Source organism: Hakea prostrata, chromosome 4 (genome assembly GCF_041222555.1).
Source record: "Hakea prostrata isolate BN-2017 chromosome 4, UWA_Hpros_2, whole genome shotgun sequence".
NCBI classification, from domain to species: domain Eukaryota; kingdom Viridiplantae; phylum Streptophyta; class Magnoliopsida; order Proteales; family Proteaceae; genus Hakea; species Hakea prostrata.
Genome location: NC_142603.1, coordinates 52,728,889 through 52,748,398, shown reverse-complemented (window position 1 = coordinate 52,748,398; position 19,510 = coordinate 52,728,889). Strand labels below are relative to the sequence as shown.

At 39.5% G+C, this 19,510-nt stretch overlaps 1 protein-coding gene across 1 annotated transcript; it reads left to right on the top strand.

Moving 5' to 3' along the window:
• The first annotated feature begins 4,131 nt into the window (after window positions 1-4,131).
• LOC149019540 (BRCT domain-containing protein At4g02110-like) lies at window positions 4,132-18,863 on the top strand. Its single transcript, XM_089153534.1, has 10 exons — window positions 4,132-4,488; window positions 4,606-4,695; window positions 4,942-5,046; window positions 6,597-6,698; window positions 6,850-6,934; window positions 8,066-8,135; window positions 8,330-8,374; window positions 14,779-17,475; window positions 17,718-17,934; window positions 18,052-18,863. The coding sequence occupies exons 1-10, from the start codon at window positions 4,387-4,389 to the stop codon at window positions 18,604-18,606; spliced, it is 4,068 nt and encodes a 1,355-aa protein (XP_089009660.1). The 5' UTR covers window positions 4,132-4,386; the 3' UTR covers window positions 18,607-18,863.
• Window positions 18,864-19,510: the final 647 nt, after the last annotated feature.

Here is a 19,510-nt window from a genome sequence, read left to right as displayed (position 1 = left end):
GATCGGTCATATGGTCAATTTTGTATTTTGACATTTCAGGGGAGATATCTTTTTTTTCTTAGATTTTTACATGCACCCCTCACTTTGCAGTGATTCACGTGGAACTCCTTCGCCAACTTTACATGAGGGTCCCTTACAGTTGACGCCGTCACGTGACTGTTAATGGTTGACCCGAGATTACCATCTTACTCTCAATAAATAAATGAATTTTAAAATCTAATATAAATTACTAATATACCTTATACCTTGTTCATTCATGAGATTTGTTGAAGAAATACTCTGTTCACCCATTTTCTTCAATTCTTAAGGCAAGCATGGTCATCAAACAATGAAAAGAACCACCGAAAATTATACATGTTTCTCACAAGAGAAAATAAGAGATAGAAAAAGAAGATTTATATCAAACCCTAGAAATCTAATCTTAAATCTCGATAATAATGAAGAAATTTGGACTTTATTAAAAAAAAAAAAAAAAACCCAATAACAACAACAACAATAGGCCCTGGAGATCATTGAACCCTGGTTCTACTTTGTCTTGTATTCTCAGTTCTTGACTGCTATTCTTTTGGAGGCTGAAATGACTGGTTTTATACATGGTTTGTGGTAGTTCCCCTGTATCTCACTTTTCCGTTGCTAGTGATTAATTTGATTTTTGCTGAAGTAAGCTATAGAGAATTCAAGAATCTTCTGGCCTATTTGGATCTCTATTGTGCTACTAGTGGGCAAAGTACTAATATTCATAAACCCTACCTTACATAACATTCAATCCTAATACTCCCAAGAAACTGAAGAGGTGGTTTTTTAAGATTCTCAAGATTTCTTTGGTATGTCTAAGAAGACGTTGTTTCATGATGCTAATGAGAAGACATTTAAGAGGGTCCAAAAGTGGAGTAGCAAGATGCTCTCACATTAGGGCCTTAGGGGAAGGAAGTGCTTATTAGTTCAATAGTTGAGCATCACAAGCAACCAAAGAAGGTTGATTCTCACTTTTTTTGGGAGATAATGTTGAATCTACAGACAAGATCTATTGATTATCTTGAAAAAGAATGAGCAAATCAAATGATAAATGGGGATTAGGCTTTATAGATCCTCATCTACAGAAGAAGGCTTTGTTAGGTAAGTTGGCTTGGAGATTATGGAAGTACCCTACTTCTCTATGGGCTTCTTTTTACAAGCAAGTTTACTTCCCTCATTGTTTTTTTCCTTCGAAACTTCTTTGAGTTCCAAACCATCTTGGGCATAGAGGAATTTTGGAAGGGAAAGAAATTATAAATGCTGGCCTTCTATGGATTGTAGGGACTGGTGATAAAGATAAGGATTTGGGAGGATATATGGATTTCTAAAATCAGGGTTATAAGATCATTCATCAACAGTATAGGAATGGTACTGTTACTTGGTTCTCTGATCTAATTGATCAAGCCTCAAGAACATGGAAACAATAATTGATACTGGACAGTTTTCATGGGGAGGATGGTATGGCTATCTTACAAATTAAATTGGCTCTTTTTCATAAGAGGACCAACAGGTTTGGGGGGCTGCTACTAATGGCATTTATTTCACAAAATTTCTTTACCATCTACTTAGTAATATGGATGATGGGAAGGTTTATTTGGCTTCTAATTCTACTCCTCCTGTTTCTCAGAATCTTAAAGGAGTGTGAAGACCACTGTGGAGGTGCAATGCTGCTCCAAGAGTTCAATCTTTTCTGTGGAGAGTCTTGTCAAATATTTTAGCTACCTCTATTGCTCTGGGGAAGACGAATTTGCCAGTTGATGTGTAGGTTTCGAGCTACTGATGAAGATATTCAACATATCTTACTAGACTACTGTTTTGCTAGAGCTACTTGGTTATTGTATGAGTTGGGTTTTGCTACACCTACTGATGATATTTCCCTTTCAGTTTTTATAACAGCTTGGAGCAGAGTTAGTAAAGAGAAGAAGACTAAATAGAGGATTGCTGGTTTAGCTTCTTATACTTGTTGGGGTTTGTGGAAAGCTAGAATTAAGCTACTACAGTTTGATATAGGTTTCATTTGAAGGAGCTGTTATGGATTGTGTATTGCTGCTGTGTCTATACTATCCTTCTTCTCAACCCCTTGGTAGGTGGGCCCGTAGCCATTTGGGAAGGTTTGCTAAGTGTCATTGCTGAAGGGGTTGATTGAGTACAAGTTGATACTAATTGTCAAGTGGTGGTTTCCATGAATTCAGATCAGACTTCAGTACCCTATGTTTTGAGGAATATTGTTGAGGATATTGGGTACCTTTACTCTGAACTCATATCTTGTTCTTTCTCTTGTGTTCTGAGAGATTGTAATATCCTTGTACATTCTCTATCTTGGAAGACAGTCATTAGGGAGGATTGATTTGGTCATGTTCCAACCCTTGGCTGTTAGGTCTATGTAATGCTAACTCCAGGTGTAATATCTGTTCTACAATCGAACAAAGGGAATCTTCTAACTTAATTGGCATCCCAGCATTCTAGAATCATAAAGGGAAGCTCCACCATTTTCACATTCCTGAATAAGTAGTTAGTTCCTTTAATATTGGCCTCTATTCAGGTAAATTGAGATAAAATCCGCCGCAACAATTTTCTATTTGGATCTAGTTCAGTATTTGTGACTTTGGTTCAATTTGTAATCATTTTATTCTATTTCTCTTTCTAGTTACAAAATTATATTATGAACACTACTTAATTCACATGTACAACAGATATTCTGTTTTATCATAACAGTTGTATTTCAATTTTTTTGAATATATTTGAAGAGGGTGCTTGGCTCTTCTAATTGAAAGGAACGAGTGTCAAATGACTTATAGAATCAGATATGTGTTGTTTTTTCGTAATCTAACCAATGACTACTTGGTTCACTCTTGGTCCAAATCGGCTCCTAAGCAAAAAACAAAAGTGAGATTAAGTCACCTCTTAGGCAGGAAACCACCTCCAATGATTAAGCCAGTAAATAGAAGAATTAAGATTCTTATAGTCATGGATATATATATGAATAAATGCTCAAGGGGAAGAAGAAGACAATGTCCTCCTATGATAGTTGCAGGCGAGTAATGACTAGAGATCAAAATGTTATTTTTCCCATTTAGATAGAGCATGTGTATATATATCACGTTCATAACTTTGAAGTGGTAAAGACATATCGTAGCCCTTGGATTTCCTGATCTCCAAAGGAGGGTAGTGATGGCTTTGGATGTGCAACTTGATCAACAAGCTAAGGATCTGATGTGCAATATAGCTGTGTGTGATATTTACGAATCAAGAGGTCAACCTCACGCTGACATTGTTGTGACATCAATCTCCAACTGGGCAAATAAACGTGGGGCGCTGCACGCGAGTGGCTCGAGCGAGTGAGAAGCTTCATTGTCTACAATGAGCATTTAATGATTATCAGTAAATTCAATATTAAAATTAATGCAAGGATTGATGTCTGAACGAAGATACGTTGGATCCTCTCCCAACGTTACATTGGCCGAAAAGCCTTAATATGACAGCTAGGTGTCACCACAAGATCCACTTCTCAACAATCATTCCCTTGAGAAGTGTCTGGCCTAGAAGTATCAAACGAACCACCCCAAACTAGGCTTAAATCCTTGGATGGAATTGAGTGGTCTAATCCGACTTAATGGCTTGAACCGTAATGGATTTATTGATACCTTTGAATTTTCATCGGATTTATCTTAACCTTTGAATTATATTAGAATATTATACATAATTGAATCATGCCACTCACAAACGGGTGATTTTTTTCCCTGTCCTTTTTTGGGTAGAAAAGAATCAAATATGTACTCTAAGAGCCTACAAGACTACAAGTTTTCTTCAATGATTCAGAGACTCTATGTTCGTCTTTGGGGGGGGGGCCCCCCCCGGGGGGGGGGGGGGGCCCGCGGGGGCCCCCGCAAATCCCCTCGTGCTGCAGCTGGTTCAGTCATTGTATAGGATAGGATTTTCCGAGACTATCCTTTGAAATTGCTTATCCTTAAAACGAGACACGTGGATGAAACGTGCAACCTAATTTCGTCTCCCGCCACTTTACTAAAAATCAAATATTTTCGAACTAATGAAAGAAATGAAAAGAATTTGGTTAATTCCAAATCCCAAAGAGGGAAAAAATAAAAAAACCCCACCGTCGGTTCTCTGGTTATGTCACTGTGTTTCTGTTTATAAAGACTTTAAGCGGCAAATTCACACTTCACAGTTCCTGTTTTACCTTCAAACTTGCAGGAGAAGCTATATCCAGAGAACCAGCAACAGATCTTTACTTTTAGTTTATTTATCACCGTAGCCATAGCATTTCTCCACAGTCCGTCCCCAAAATCGTTTCCACTCCTCAACCCCTCAGTAGAGAAGAAAATGTTCCTGTAGATTTGGTTGGATGCTTAGATGACTGAAAACGGTGGAGATTCAGCTTTTGATAACATGGCCCAGATGTTTCTCGGCGTCCGTTTTGTCCTCGTGGGATTCGATCCCGTTTTATTTTCGGAGGTGGCTCTTCGATTCAGTTCCATAACTTTTGGTTTTTCTTTTTCCTTGGAAGTTGAAATAGTACGATTCCAGTGATCTTCTGACTAATTGCAACACTAAATTGTGTTTTTTTGGCAGATTCGTTCAAAGCTTATCAATGGCGGTGGCATTGATGTAGGGAAATATGGTTCGAGTTGCACTCACGTTATCGTGGACAAGATTACTTATGTAAGTCTGTTTCTTTCTTTCTCTTCTATAACCTGGGTTCGTATTCTGTGCCTTTACCAACTTCATTCTACAAATCAGCCTTCACTTCGTCTATCAGACAGTTTTGCTGTGAATTTCAGACTTCCCTAAATGCAAATAATAATTTGAACTATTTTATTATTATTATTATTATTTTTTAAATAATACTGATTTACTCTTATTGTGTGTTATTTGGTCTCATGGTATATTGTTATCCGTATTATGCAGGATGATCCTGTCTGTCTCGCTTCTCGCAATGATGGCAAAACACTTGTCACAGGCGTATGGGTCGAACATAGTTTTGATATTGGGATGGCTGTGGATGCAAGTTTGGTTTGTACCTTCCCTTGCTATTTCAACCATGGGCAGATATCTTGTTTAATTCATTCACCCTGCAACACCAGGATGCTGTTAGTACTCTAGTGTAATGTAAGGTATTGACTTTTTCTGCAAAAGTGGGAAGCCTCTGTTGGACTTGGGGGGAACTCATCGTATACACTCAAGTCCTTATAAGCTTTCACATTGACCTATCCTCATCCAATGAGGGATCATGTTGTCATGTGAAAGGGTAACGAACGAGACAAGGAAGGCATCCAATTTCAACTTTGTTTCTCTGTGTTATGCTTATATGGTCGAACAGTGAGAGTGTGGGCCTTGGTGCAACACCTAGTGATTGTGGGTTTGAGTTAATAAATAGCCTGTCTGTGAAAACAGGGCAAGGCTATGTACAGGATGACTAACCTCAGACTTCAGAGTGGCAAGTGCCCTGTGCACCGGGTATGCCATTTTGTGTATGGTTGGAAAAATTTCCCCCCAGGCTTAGATCTCCCTAATGCATTGGTGGAAATATATGATCAACTTTGGCTTAGTGATATTCTTCATCTATCGTGCTGTAGCTCTTGCCAGTGGGTTGATCAACTGAGATCTGTTTTGTTCCATTTTTTTTCCAGCTTCATGCATCATTTTCTAATGTTTGAACCTGATATGGCACATTAATGAGTGAAAGTTTCTGGTTATACGTCTTTGCAAGCTACTTCAATTTTCAAGTTTGAAATTGTAACTGACATTATTCAGTCCGTTTTTCCTATAAATAACACGCCGACTGATGTTTACAATTTAGAGCTCATTGAACCTTGCAGCTAACTTTTTTTTAATGGATTTAGCTTCAGTTATCATGATTTTATGGGTTTGAATAGATTTGAGGCAGCTTTTACTTCATAGCTGAAGCATCTCACCAATCTCCTCATTTCAATTAGTGTCTGCCTGCTTAAGGCACGCCATCACATGTGCCTTTGTGTTAGGCCTCTACAAATGAACCCAGTGCAAATACGTGTCATACAAATGAGAAATAGAAGAGAAAGAACACAAAAAATTTGATGACGGAGTTCAATCAAGTGATATATGTCTCTGGGGCTCAGGATAGAACCCAATGCACTAGAACAAGATTAAATCCTTACGTACATGCTGTATACAGTGAATCAAATCAATGAACCTTATACTTGAGATGCTAAACCCTTATGCAAGAAAGCTCATGAAACCACCATCATAGCATACACCGAACATGGGAAAAGAAGAGGAGAAAACCCTGGAACAAAAACAAGACAGGATCTATCGTACGATAGATCAAAGTAACCCAACAAGGCAGGGTTAAAATTACCCTGGTTCAAATCTAAGTGATTGGTGCCCGTTCAAGATGATTTTAACCAAGATAAAACCCAGATAAACTGCTGAAATATAGGGTGAATTTACAGATTAACCCTCACCCTTTAAGTTGTTTCTCTACAATTCTCAATTCTTCCTATTTCTCTATTTATTTTTCTCACTTGACTTTGAGCTCGTAAGTGATCTCATTTTCTAACTTTTGTAATTTCATTTGCTCACAGATTTTGTACAGACCTTTAAAAGATTTGAATGGAATCCCAGATGCTGAATCCATATTTGTGTGCTTAACAGGGTATCAAAGGCAAGATCGAGAAGATATTATGGTATATTATTTATGCTTCACAACTTCTATTACCATTGATTTTTGTATCTGCACCTTTTCATATGATTCCAGAAGTTAGAGGAAATAAAATTGGTGATTTTATTGCAATGAGAGTTAATGATATTATTTTTTGCTTTTGCTTTGGTTCTCAGAGAATGGTAGGCATGATGGGCGCACACTTCTCCAAGCCACTAATTGCAAATAAAGTCACCCATCTTATATGCTATAAATTTGAGGGTGCGATTTCATTACTCTTATGAACACTGTCACAGTTTTCAAGGAACATATTTGGTCAATGGATTCTGCTACTACTTGTTTAATCTGTTAATGAATATAGCTTTTCATATACTAGCATTCTCTTCTTGAGGTGTGAGCTGCTTAGGCACTAGTGAGGTAGATTATTCTCCCTTGCCTTCACGTATTGTAGCCAAGTAGGTTGTTTCTCCCTTCTTGACACCCTTTCTCCAACTGCATAGCTGATAGAAGGGGCCATCCTTAGTCCCTGACACCTTTGAGATCATGCACAGAGCTTCCTCCATGATGCATATGGTGCTGATGAATGACATAGGTATAGCCTTGACCCTTCTAAGGAATTCCATGCCAAACACAACCTCAAAGTTGTCCATGGGCACCACCAAAAGATTCATAGTGTATTGTCATGTTACTATGACATTTAATGATTGTATCAAGAGCCATCCATGCTTATCGGAAGTTGGAACCTTACCATATGTGGCTTTCATTCAATATCCCTTGGGAGTATGAGGGGGTTATTGTCAGTTTTCAACTTCTGGTCTATAATGGTGGGTGAAGTACCATGACATCTGCAATTTGCCCATCTTAAAAGATTAGTGCACAAGCTCTTATGACTTCAGGGTTTGATGTATTCATCCTTATCCTGACTTTTGCAAAGTGGCTGTTTCCAGACTCCAACCCATGGCCAATTAGTCACTGTATAGAAAGCTTACTGCTCCCAAATGTTTCTATATGCTGCTAATACTAAGCTTCAAGCAATAGTAATGCACCAAAAGAGATTGGTGGCTTTCAAAAGTGTTTCACCATTATTTTTAATAATTTTATCTTCATAGCACTGCCTTGATGAACAGTACTCCTAAAAATTACACAAGTTTTATGGAAAATAAATTATTACTTAAAGCTGTTTTATAACTAGAATGTCTGAATAGGTGGTACAAACAATGCCTTACATGGTCAAATTTTATAAAATCAAATATCTATGGTGTTTAACAAGGTGATATCCTTGGTGTTTGTTATTCTGTGTTAAGTGTGTGTCTATTTTCACTATCATGCGTACTGGTTCTTATAACTAGTAGAAATTCTAATTTAAATGGTGGTCTGGTCATTCTGATCTAGGAGAGAAATATGAGCTTGCGAAGAAAATGAAAAAGATAAAACTTGTCAATCATCGGTGGCTGGAAGACTGGTACTATTTGTACTCCCTTACTCTTTATCTGAAATTTACTGTATTTTCAAAGGCTCTCTTTTTATTATTAGGCTACCCACATGCTCCAATAGGTTAACTTCTTCGTCTTCTTTTTTCTTTATTTTTTTATTTTTTATCCTTCTCTTTTTCTGTCTGATCGAGGAATTTATTCACTGAAAAAAATTCTATTGCAGCCTAAGGGAATGGCAGATTCTCCCGGAAGATAATTATGATAAGAGGTATGGTGGTTATTTGTTTATTTATCTTTTACATGGCAACAATATTGTAAGACATGTTTTAATGTTGTTACCATTCTCAGCATTACGAAATCACATCGTTTTGTCTTTCTTTCTTGGTGGGATTCATGTCTGGTTATTCCCTGTGTGTGTTTTTCTTTGTCAGCTTTATCGTTGAGCAAGTATCATCATACATGTGCTTTATAAAAAAGATAGTATTGAGGAATTGTTACAAAATTCAAATGATTAGTTTTAATTTTTTATTTATGTCTTTTAATAGTATTCAAATTTATGAACGGAGCTGATAGGAAGGTAAGGATCCAGATGCCAACCCATTTGGTTGGGATTAAGCTAAGTTATTTTATAGTATCCAAGTATATGTATTGTCTACTAGAATAGATTCTATCTAGCATGTTTACTGCTGGCCATATGTACAACATATATGCTAACAGTTGGAATTAAACAAAATTTAATTTTCCAAGAAAAATGGTGTTTTAAGTTTTGTAGGCTGAACATTTATGACATTTTAGCTTTTAGGTGATGTAACCAATTCTAGGGTTAGTTGATTCTTTGAAATAATTCCCTAGAATTTAGGGTTCCTAGAATCTTCTTTATTGAACAAGCAAGTAACTATCAGATGTCAATATAGCTTGCCTCCTCAAACTTATTTGGAAAATTGCTACAAAGCATGATTCTATTTGGGTTAGGTGGGTCTATTCTTTCCACCTCCGGTCTGATTCCCTCTGGACTATCCCTATGCCCTCTAACCCTTATTGGGTTTGGAGGAAAATTCTCTTGTTGCGCCCTCGTGCCATCTCCACTATCTCTACTTCCATTTCCTCTGGTTCCACCACCTCTTTCTGGCTTGATCCGTGGCATCCGATGGGCATTCTCTATAACGCCTTTGGTCCCCGTACAGTCTATAGTTCCCGTATCCCCAAATCCACCCCCCTGTCTAACTTTATCTCAAATGGGTCCTGGATCCCTACCCCCTCCCCTTTTTCACGCAAGTTTGGGATTCCCTCCCCCCACTATTTCCTCTAGAGACCCCATTGTTGGGCTCCCTTTCCCCCTTCAAAACCCTCTCCACCACCTCTGCCTGGAACCTCATCAGATCCCATAACCCTAAGCCCCCCTAGCCCCCATTGGTTTGGTTCAAAGGATTCATCCCTCGCCACTCCCTACCCTTTGGAGGGCCCTCAACCTCGCCCTTCCCACCCAATCCTTCCTTATTGGCCGCCACATCCCTGCTAACCCAAATTGTGCCCTTTGTTGGAATGGTTTAGAGAACCTTGAGCACCTCTTCTTTATGTGCCAATTCTCCAAATCTATCTGGGGAAAAGCCTTAGCTTACATTTGGCCCCATTCGAGGCTATCCTATGGGTTCTTTTAAGATTGGTCATGGATTTTGAGATACTTTTCAGGCTCTTCCATTTGTGATCGGATTGGTAAGTTAGTGTACTGTGCCTTGATCCATCACCTATGGTGGAAGCGCAATCTTAGGAGATGGACTTCCAAATCCCGCTCTAGTGATAGGATTTGGAATGCCATCTATTTTGATGTTTCTTCTAGGCTGTTAGCTATTCCCCATCCCCCTGTTGATGATACCCCAAGGAACAGGCTTATTGTTGTCTCCTGGGGTCTTAATTCTCCTTTTCGGCCTTCTGCTTAAAGGCCTTGTTCTCTTGCTTTCTTTCGTTTATCCAAAAAAATGTAACTATCAACTCAGAAGGGAATGGATAATTTGCAATGGGTAGGTTTTGGAATGTTCAAAAGTTTAACAAAATCAAATGGGATAATTTTAGGTAACTAGGATCCTATAGGAAGAGCTAGGTTAGTGTTTGTGAGATGTTAAGGTTTTAACAATCTCCCATGGGATGATTTTGGGAGATCAAACATCACCCTAGGGTTGAAAGAAAATAGAGGGGATCTATCCTTGGAGAAAAGGTGTTTAACAAAAGTAGTATGGAGTGGTTAGGGGAGGTTTTAGGGATGATGGAAAGGGATGGGAAGTTTCTTGGGTTTCTTGAATGGATCTTGTTAGAATTTCAGCACCTATAATTGGCCTAGGGACTGAAAGAAAAAGGAGATGAGTATTGAACAGGGAGAGAGCTTGTATGTATATTTTGGCTCTCCCCTAGTACTTTATTTATAATGTAAAATCAAGTCTTAGCTTAGGAATGTTTCCTAAATTGAGTTACAACAAGAAAAAAAAATTTCATATTGCATAGAATCTCCTAAATCTACTAAAAAAGAAACTTTCCTTGGGAGATTATGTCAACTAAGCAATAAGAAAAATAGGAAGTATCCAAAAAGGAAACTTCAGGCTGCAGCTCCAAAACTTGTGCATGAAGGCATCAGCTCCAAGACTTCTGCACCAAGGCAGCATCTCCATCACTTGAGTAAATCTCAACACTTCCCCCTCAAGCTGGAATCTACTCAAAGAGAGCTCTAGCTTGGACCCAAAAAAACTTAAAAGGTAGCACCAGTCTTGAACTGTGTAGCAATAGCAAACGTTGATAAACATTAAGAGAATTGTAGAAGTCGTAAACACAGATCAGTTCATAAGGGTGGTAGCAGTAGCAGTAAAAAATAGTAGTAGTAGTAGTATCTATTATATTTACCAGAAGATAAGAATTTAAGGTCGATTTTGGTAATAGATAACAAAACAACTGCCAAACAATATCCAATCAGTACCCCTGTTTACCAGAGGACAAGAGTCTGAAATTCGTTTTGGTAAATAGAATATTAACTAGCAAGGGCAATAGTAGTCACAATAAGAAAACTAGGGGAAGATAGAGTATTTTGCAAATACAAAAGCATGAAAACTAATAGTGCAACTGATCATGCCAAGCAGTAAGTAAACTCCTGGCAGTACTAATAGAAGACTAGATAAAACATAGAGTATTTTCAGATCCATAGGGGAGTTCAGTATAAGTGGATCTAGCCATCGACAAGAGACTAAACTTGCATAGAAGTTTGCATCTGATATGAAGAACTCTTCTTTAAACAAGATAGCTTCATCTGATGAAAAAACCAACTGCGACTACTTGAAACCAGTAATAGAAGCAACAGGAAGGCAATACAACATCAATAGGATTTTCAGGGCAGAAAAATTCAACAAAACAGGGGCAGCAGAATTCAATACAACATCAACATAATTTTTCATAGTAAAAAAATTCAATAAGACAGAGGAACCAATAGTATATCTTGCGGCATAATCAAATATGAATCGGCAGTATTTTCAGAACATAAAACCAATTGAAAAGCGGTAGCAATTGTTGAAATCATATAAAACAAATTTCCTCCAGGCATATACATGCAGTCCAGAGAAGCAAAACATAGTTGATTGGAAGCAAAATAGACGTTCAAGCTGGTGAAGAGCTTTAGCAGGTTAAAAGGTCCTCCCGTGTCTAAAAAAATTCACGAATTTTTGGATTTTGCAATAGTGGCAAAAGCAGATACGTAGATCACTTCATGAATTGTGAAGAAGGGTCTGATATATCATTAATGCAGCAAGGGGTGGCCACGCACCAGTTAGAAAGAGAAAAAAACAAAGAATATTGAGAGAGAAGCAGTCCCTAGCCCCTAGGCTGATTAAACCCGCTTTGATACCATGTTAGAATTTCAACACCTGTAATCAGCCTAGGACTGAAAGGAAATTCAAAAGGAAAAAGAAGAAAAGAACAAGATTGAAGAAGAAGAAGAACAAGATGAGAAGAGAAGAAGGAGAGCTTGTATGTGTATTTTGGTTCTCCCTTTGTACTTTGTTTATAATGTAAAATCAAGTCTTAGCTTATGAAAGTTTCGTAAACTGAGTTACAAACTAGGCGGCAGCTCCAAGACTTGCGCTCCAAGGCAACATCTCCATTACTGGCGCAAATATCAACAGATCTTGGCAGTTTTTCTCGAATCTTTTCTTTCTTTTTTCTGTTTTCAGACTTGCTGCAATCCAAAGAAGGGGAAAGAGAGGGGGCCGAGGGAGAGGAGGTGCTGCAAGGGTTCGGGGAGGTGGGGGAGGGGCTTAAGGGTGTCACAAGGGGTGGGGGAGGGTTCCTAAGGGGCTGCATTGTTTGAGGATGGGTTTTAGAGGGCTGCTAGCGAGGGGAGGGATTCCTAGGGCCTCTGCAAGGGAAAGGAGGTGAAGGGAAAGGCTGCGGGTGAGAGAGGAGGAAGGGGACGTGGGAGAGGGTGTTCTACTTACTTGAGGAGGCTGCTGTTTATGGAAAAACGCTGCTGGAACTTGAAGAAATCTGCTGAAATTGAAGAAAGAAGCTTCAAACTCTGCCGTGGAACTCTCAAGAAAGCCATGTTTCCCACAAGAATCTTAATTCTTTATTCAATTTGCTCCAAGTTTACAATGAGAGGAGTGGCTTATTCATAGCCTTACATAAAGAAAGAAAGAATTAGACTGTAACTAGGAAATAAAGACCTACTCAACCAGGGTTTACTTTATAGACTATGATCCCCTTTACACTTAAAAGTAAATAATAACCACACAGTTTAAGAAATTTAACTTGTACTAAAAGACCTAATCATCCACAAGGAATCTTATTTAAAATAAATTCCAATTGACACTAGAACTCACTTGACTGATTCAACAAGGAATAAAAAACATATTTGGGCTTAGAACAATAAAACAAAATTATTGGGAATAAAATAATCAATAAAGAAGAGAGGAAAATGGCCCAATTGCCCCTATAGGGGTTTGGCCAGCCCTTAGTTGCACCATCTTGGTTGGGCCTTGGGGCCCAAATAAGTTTTTATTTTTATTTTTATTTTTTATAATGAATAAATGAATTTATTAACCAAAGGAGAGAAAGGGGGGAGGTAAAGAATACAAAGGTGAATCTGTTGAGAATTACAGCAGCCTTGGTGCAAAGTAGAACCAAAGGTAAAAGAACACAGGGCTTAACAAGTAGCACAAAGCCTTGTGGCAAAACTAACTAGACAAAGATGGACCCAACACCAAGGCCAGTAGGCCAAACTAGACTGGCAGGGCTGGGAGCTGGATGTTGACTTCACGAACTGTGGGTTCATCACATTGAGGGCTTCGAGGATCATCAAGCCATGTGACTTTATGGCAAGCTATAGGAATATTGCAGGAGGCAGATGGGGCATTGCAAGTGTTGCTCAGATCTTTGGGTGAAGCAGAGGTAGGGATCACTGTAGAAGCAGGCAATGTTGTAGCAGAGGTTGTGGTGACACCGTGGCACACTGTAGGGTTGGAGGAGGCATTTGTGATGGGGCAAACTGTTGGTGGAGATTGGGAACTTCTCGGAGGTGAGCCTAAAGCAAAAAGGGACCTCTTCTGATAAGTGACGATGAGGGGGAGGGAAGAGAAAGAGAGGTAAGGGTGGAGGAAAGAGATAGAGAAAGATATGTAGAGGAAAGAGAAAGAGATGCAAAGTGAAAGAGAGATAAAGAGAAGCATAGGAGGAGGGGGTAGGAGTAGAAACTAGAAAGAGAAACCGCAAAAGGAGGTTGGGGGGCAAAGTCACTGAGCAGCTCAGGCTCCACTCCATCAGATAGAGTCATAAGAGAAAGACAAGCAAGGGGAGAAAAAAAGAAGCAGAGGCAGATGGGCAAGCGGCCAGAAATTTTATTGGGCCACCACCACAACCTGAGAGGAAAGAAGATCCAACAAAGAAAGCAGAAGAGGAGAAGAAAGCAGAAGAGAAGAAGACGAAACCAAGAAAGTAAGAGAGCAGCAGAAGGAAGAAGAAGGTAGCTGCTGATTTCATTGCCGAGCTTATTCCTAAAATTTCTCGGAGAGAAAGAAGGAAGCCCACTTGCATTGTCCATTGCTCCCTCCACCATCTGATGGAAGTCAGCCGTCCGTTTCTTGCTGATCTCGATGACATCCAATGACTATGTTGAGTTGTTGTCGTCCATCACATCTGAAACTCTCCATGACCATACTCATTCTTGCCATCTGAAGTGCTTCAACATTGGCGAGAACTGTCCAGTCTTTGATGGTCTCTTCTCCTTCTGTCGGGCGTCTGGCGGTGGCTCCATCGGTGCTTCTGTCAAGCTTAACCATGGTGATGCCGATATTGCCCTGTTCTTGGGGTATTGTTTGTGGAAAAAGAAAAGAAATTGCAGTGCATGCATATGAATTGTGTTTACATAATTTTCTAAATGCATTATTTTATCCATCTGGACTATTAGATGTCTAAAACTATTTGCTTTCATATCCTACCACTGAGCTCTGCATGAAGCCTAACCCATGTCTGAAGTGGCAATTATTCCCCATCATGTGCATTGTGAGTAGGACTTTTAAGTGATCCACTAATTAGATCTACCTCACAATAATTTATGTTTTTATATTTGGATTATTAAGGTCGACAGAACTGACTATTTTTGTACTTTCCAACACTTACTAATTTTTTCCTCAATGAAAACAGTACTTATGAGTTAGAGATGATGGAAACAGAAGCTAAGGACTCAGAAGAAGAAACTGGGGATGGTTTTGATGCTAAGGATTTTAAAGGGAAAGATCTCGGTCCCTTTGGTTTTCTAACTGGAATGCCTAGGGGGGTAGGGTTAGAGATCCATCAGAAAAATGTCTCGCCTAAAGTTTTGCTAAATGATGGCTATGATATTATTGGTAACAGTAGGTTACTGACCCCTGGAAAAGATACTAGATCTGATAAAGCCTTGTACTACATTGATGCAAATAAAAAAGGCCTTGACGAATTTGGTTGTCAGGGTGATAGACCTTTTGAGGATGCTGTTTGTGGTGGGACATCCATGCCATTTGACACTGTGGCCAACCTCAACAAAGAATATAATGGATCAACATTTAATTCAAGAACTGTCACACCATCTTCTTACTCTGGTGCAGAAAAGTTCAGTTCAGTTAGTTACTCCAGGAGAACCCCGAGTAAGTCTCCAGTTTCTACTTCTGCAGAACCTTCAGTTCATACACATCGCTCTCCGCAAGGGGTTGTAGATGGAAACAAAGTCAACAGAGGCCTTGACCTTAATTCGCATTGTGGAGAATTAAATCATCAGGGAAAGGAAACTGGAGCATCACCTCATCACAGAAGGTTGGCTGTCTCTAGTTATGTCATTAGGTCACCACATAAGGCAAATCGTGATCCAAAAGCCTGTGCTTCTATGACTCCAGCAGGTATTCGTGAAGATTTGGAGTTTGCATCAGTGATTGGTGCACCCCTAATAAAAAATGGTCCTTCACCTAGTGATAATCAACATCTTTTGGGTCCAACTGCTGGTACGAACACTGTTGATACTCGGCAAAATGGCCCCTTAATGACTAGTTCCTCAAGTTCCAAACAGAAATCACCAAAGTCTGGATTGCCTTATTTGGAAACTTTGACTTTCAATAGTTCTGAATCTCCTAATGTGAAGGTGGCTGAGGAAAAGAGATGTGAAACATCTATGGGGGCTTCAAAAATTCCCAACTTAGCTTGTGAGCCTGATAAAGGGGATCTTGAGATGTGTGGAATGTCAGCTGATAAAAAAGCAGAGCCCCAGAAGAACCACGAGGGTGTCAAGGTTTCGTCTCCCAATGTCAAAACTCCAGTGAGTGAGAAGTCCAATGGTCCTATTAGATTTGGCTTGCATGAGAGTGCAGATGATGATAGATCTTCAAGATCACTTACCAAGAAGCTGGTTGACAAGAGAAGTTTGGGCTCTAAGCCTAGGCTACACTCTGATGGTAAAAAACTGAAGGGTTTATTTAGCTTTGACAAACCTGTAACTCCAAATGATGCTACAGCTTGTCCAGTGATTGGTACAGCAGAAGCAGAAGATGAGCAAAATATTTATGAGAAATTTGAGATGTGTTGGCAAACTTCAGCTGCAGATGTAATCATGGGGAAAGAGACAAATGGGGAGAAGGCTGTAAGTCCTAATGATGAGACTGAGATGCCAGAGGACGAAGATAGAGATAAGATTGAGAAGCCTGTCACTGAGAAAGATGAAATGGTCAAACCACCTTCTAATGCAGGAGAATTAAACAAGAAGCAGCCAAAACGGGTACAACTATCAAAAAATAGAAGAAAGACTGATGAAGTGCCTGCAGAAAAGAGCAAGGGTGAAACTGAGCACGGCAGTACTGTAAATGCAAAGAAGACTGGCATGGTTGAGCTAACTTTTATAGAAGCTGCAGTGAAAAAAAACACAACTAATGGTTGGAAACATCCTCCAGGGAAAACCAAGAAAGCAGAAGCTAGTGGGACTGGGACAAAGACATCTGAGAAAGGAGAAAGTGGGAATGAGCCAAGGGAAGCCAAAGTTGGAGGTGAGTCTGATGGGGCAATTGATGACAAAAAGACTGGCATGGATGGATCAATTTTTAAAGCAAATATGTTGAGGGATGAGAGTGTTAAAGAAGTAAAACATTCACAAAAAAGAACCACGGGAAAGCCACAGTCCTCTATGAATGAGATAGGGACTTCTGTCAAACGAAAAGGCAAAGAGCTAAGGGAAGTACAAGAGGGATCTGAGCTCGTGAATTCAACTAGAGCGTCAGTGACTGACAGGGAAGGCAAAACCTTTCAAGAAGATGTGGAAAAGCAAGACATGGCCAAAGGTAACAGGCATCCTTCAAGTAAAACCAACAGAAAGGCCATCTCTACTGCAACTAATGAAACATCTGATGAAGGCAAAAGCACTGACGGCACCAAGAACAATGTTGCTGTTCAGAAAACTGAGATGCCAAAGGGAAAAAGCAGAGCATATCTCACAGGCAAAACTAAAACTCTTGCAGTTAAGAGGAAGAAGTCCTCAGATAACGAGAAGGAGAATGAGCCAAGTGGAAATGGAGATCCAATTGGGAATTTGTTGAAGCATGGGAGTGCCAGTGGAGCTCCAGTTACAAATGATCAAATGGTTTGTCAAACTGATATAAGCACGTTGCAATCTGGTGGAAGTTGTAAAAGTTCAATGGCTGAACCAATGTGGTTTATTCTAAGTGGACATCATCTTCAGAGGAAAGAGTTCCAGCAGGTTATAAGGCGTTTGAAGGGCAGGGTTTGCAGGGATTCTCATAATTGGTCGTACCAGGCTACACACTTCATTGTTCCAGATCCAGTTCGCCGAACAGAAAAGTTCTTTGCTGCTGCTGCATCTGGAAGGTATTTTATTAGTGCACTTCTGCTTGCCAGAGATTTGTAGTTTTCTTTTACCTCTAAGGTTGAACAATGTGGACTCCATTTGATTCAGGGTTTTCAGCAACCTTAAATATTTGTGAAACATTTTTTCATACTGAAGCAGGCAGTGGTTTTTGTTGATGTTAGTTTCCCCTTGAACCTAATAATATCAGGCTCATTAACAACAGTAAAAATAATACATGTAATGGTTTCTCTTGGCAACACAGGTGGATTCTCAAGACTGATTACTTAACTGCTAGTAATCAGGCAGGGAAGTTCTTGCCAGAAGAACCTTATGAATGGTACCGGAGTGGCCTAAGTGAAGATGGTGCAATCAATTTAGTGGCTCCCAGGAAGTGGCGCCTCTTGAGAGAAAAGACTGGTCATGGAGCTTTTTATGGAATGCGGGTTGTCATATATGGAGAATGCATTGCACCACCTCTGGTACTTTTCTCTGCAGTGTGGTTTAGTAATGTTTGACAGTATTCTGCTGCTTTTTGTGCATTTCTCTGGTGCAGATAACACTAATCTGTTGCTGATAATTCTTGCATCATAAACCAGGATACTCTGAAACGTGTCTTGAAGGCTGGAGATGGCACCATTCTAGCAACATCCCCTCCGTACAGTCGTTTCCTCGAAGCTGGAGTTGATTTTGCTGTTGTTAGCCCTGGCATGCCACGAGTTGATTTGTGGGTCCAAGAGTTCTTAAGACATGAAATACCTTGCATTTTGGCTGATTACTTGGTGGAGTATGTGTGCAAACCAGGGTATTCCCTGGAGAAACATGTGCTTTACAACACTCACACATGGGCAGAGAAGTCGTTCGCAAACCTGCAAAGCCGGTTAGAGGAAATTATTTTGGTCTCCACACCATCAGATGGCACTGGAGATCTCACTTGTGAAGTTTGTGGGTCTAGTGACAGAGGGGAGGTGATGATGATTTGTGGTGATCAGGGTGGTTCAAAGGGGTGTGGGATAGGTATGCATATTAATTGCTGTGACCCCCCACTTGAAGATGTACCAGAGGAAGATTGGTTTTGTTCAAAGTGTAGCGAGAAGGACAGCACCAGAATTCCAAAGAGTACCAAGAGGAAAAAGGCCCGAGGTAGTAGGTGACAAATTTTGAATTTTACTTGATGTACTGACTGTAGAAAAATCTATGCTCCCATTTTAGTCTCATCTTTTGGGTTCTGATGGTAATAAGATTAGGGGATCTTCTAGTGTGTTTGACTTCTGTAATTGTATATCTATTTCCTTTAGTTTTAACATCTAACAAGTCCAGATATTGTCTAGAAGATGTGTTAAATTAAATGATGGGTTAAAAACCCTTCTTATACACTTTTTTTGAAGCAGCATGGAGTTGAATAGTTGATGGGAGCTTCTTTTCTCTTTTCTCATCCATGCATGTCTGATAATTTTCATGCACAGATTAATTCATAAGTCCTCAATTATGGGAAGAACCTTATTTCTTTCATTACCCATAATTTCTTTGTGCACCATTTTCCAGATGTAGACACAGAAACGTCGGATTTGTTTGGCCTAGTTTTTACATTTATGGTATTTATTCACAATCGAAGCACTCAAGCAGAAGTGTAGATAATCAGGTGAAAGCAATGAGGAAGCTCAAACAGGTTTGCCAGGCTATTGTCAATTGAAGACGAAGTGTAGGCTGACTAAACTTGTGGGAGATTATTAATCCCTCCATGCCAAGAAAATGCTATTTAAGGGTGAGACTGAAACCTATGACACTACATTTTCAGTGTTAGGGGCTGGAAAAGAATGATATTTCCAATTTTTGACCATACATATCTGTTGTAAACCCTATTTTCTTGAACCTTGACCCATATAATAAGGGCCCATACAGAAGTGTGATCTATTTTGCCTAAATTTATAGTCCATATATGTTGCTTCTTCCATATTCTTCTTCTGAATCCTACTTTCTTGAACCTTGGCCATATAATGAAAAACCCATACAGAAGTGTGATTTGTTTTGGGCTTTGGCCAAATTTACAGTCCATCT

Bases quoted from the DNA above. Each gene is read 5' to 3' on its own strand.
- LOC149019540 (XM_089153534.1), top strand. From the start codon at position 4,387: ATGACTGAAAACGGTGGAGATTCAGCTTTTGATAACATGGCCCAGATG. The intron at 6,699-6,849 runs GTATATTATTTA...TTTGGTTCTCAG, and splicing joins AAGATCGAGAAGATATTATG to AGAATGGTAGGCATGATGGG. The intron at 17,476-17,717 runs GTATTTTATTAG...TTGGCAACACAG, and splicing joins GCTGCTGCTGCATCTGGAAG to GTGGATTCTCAAGACTGATT.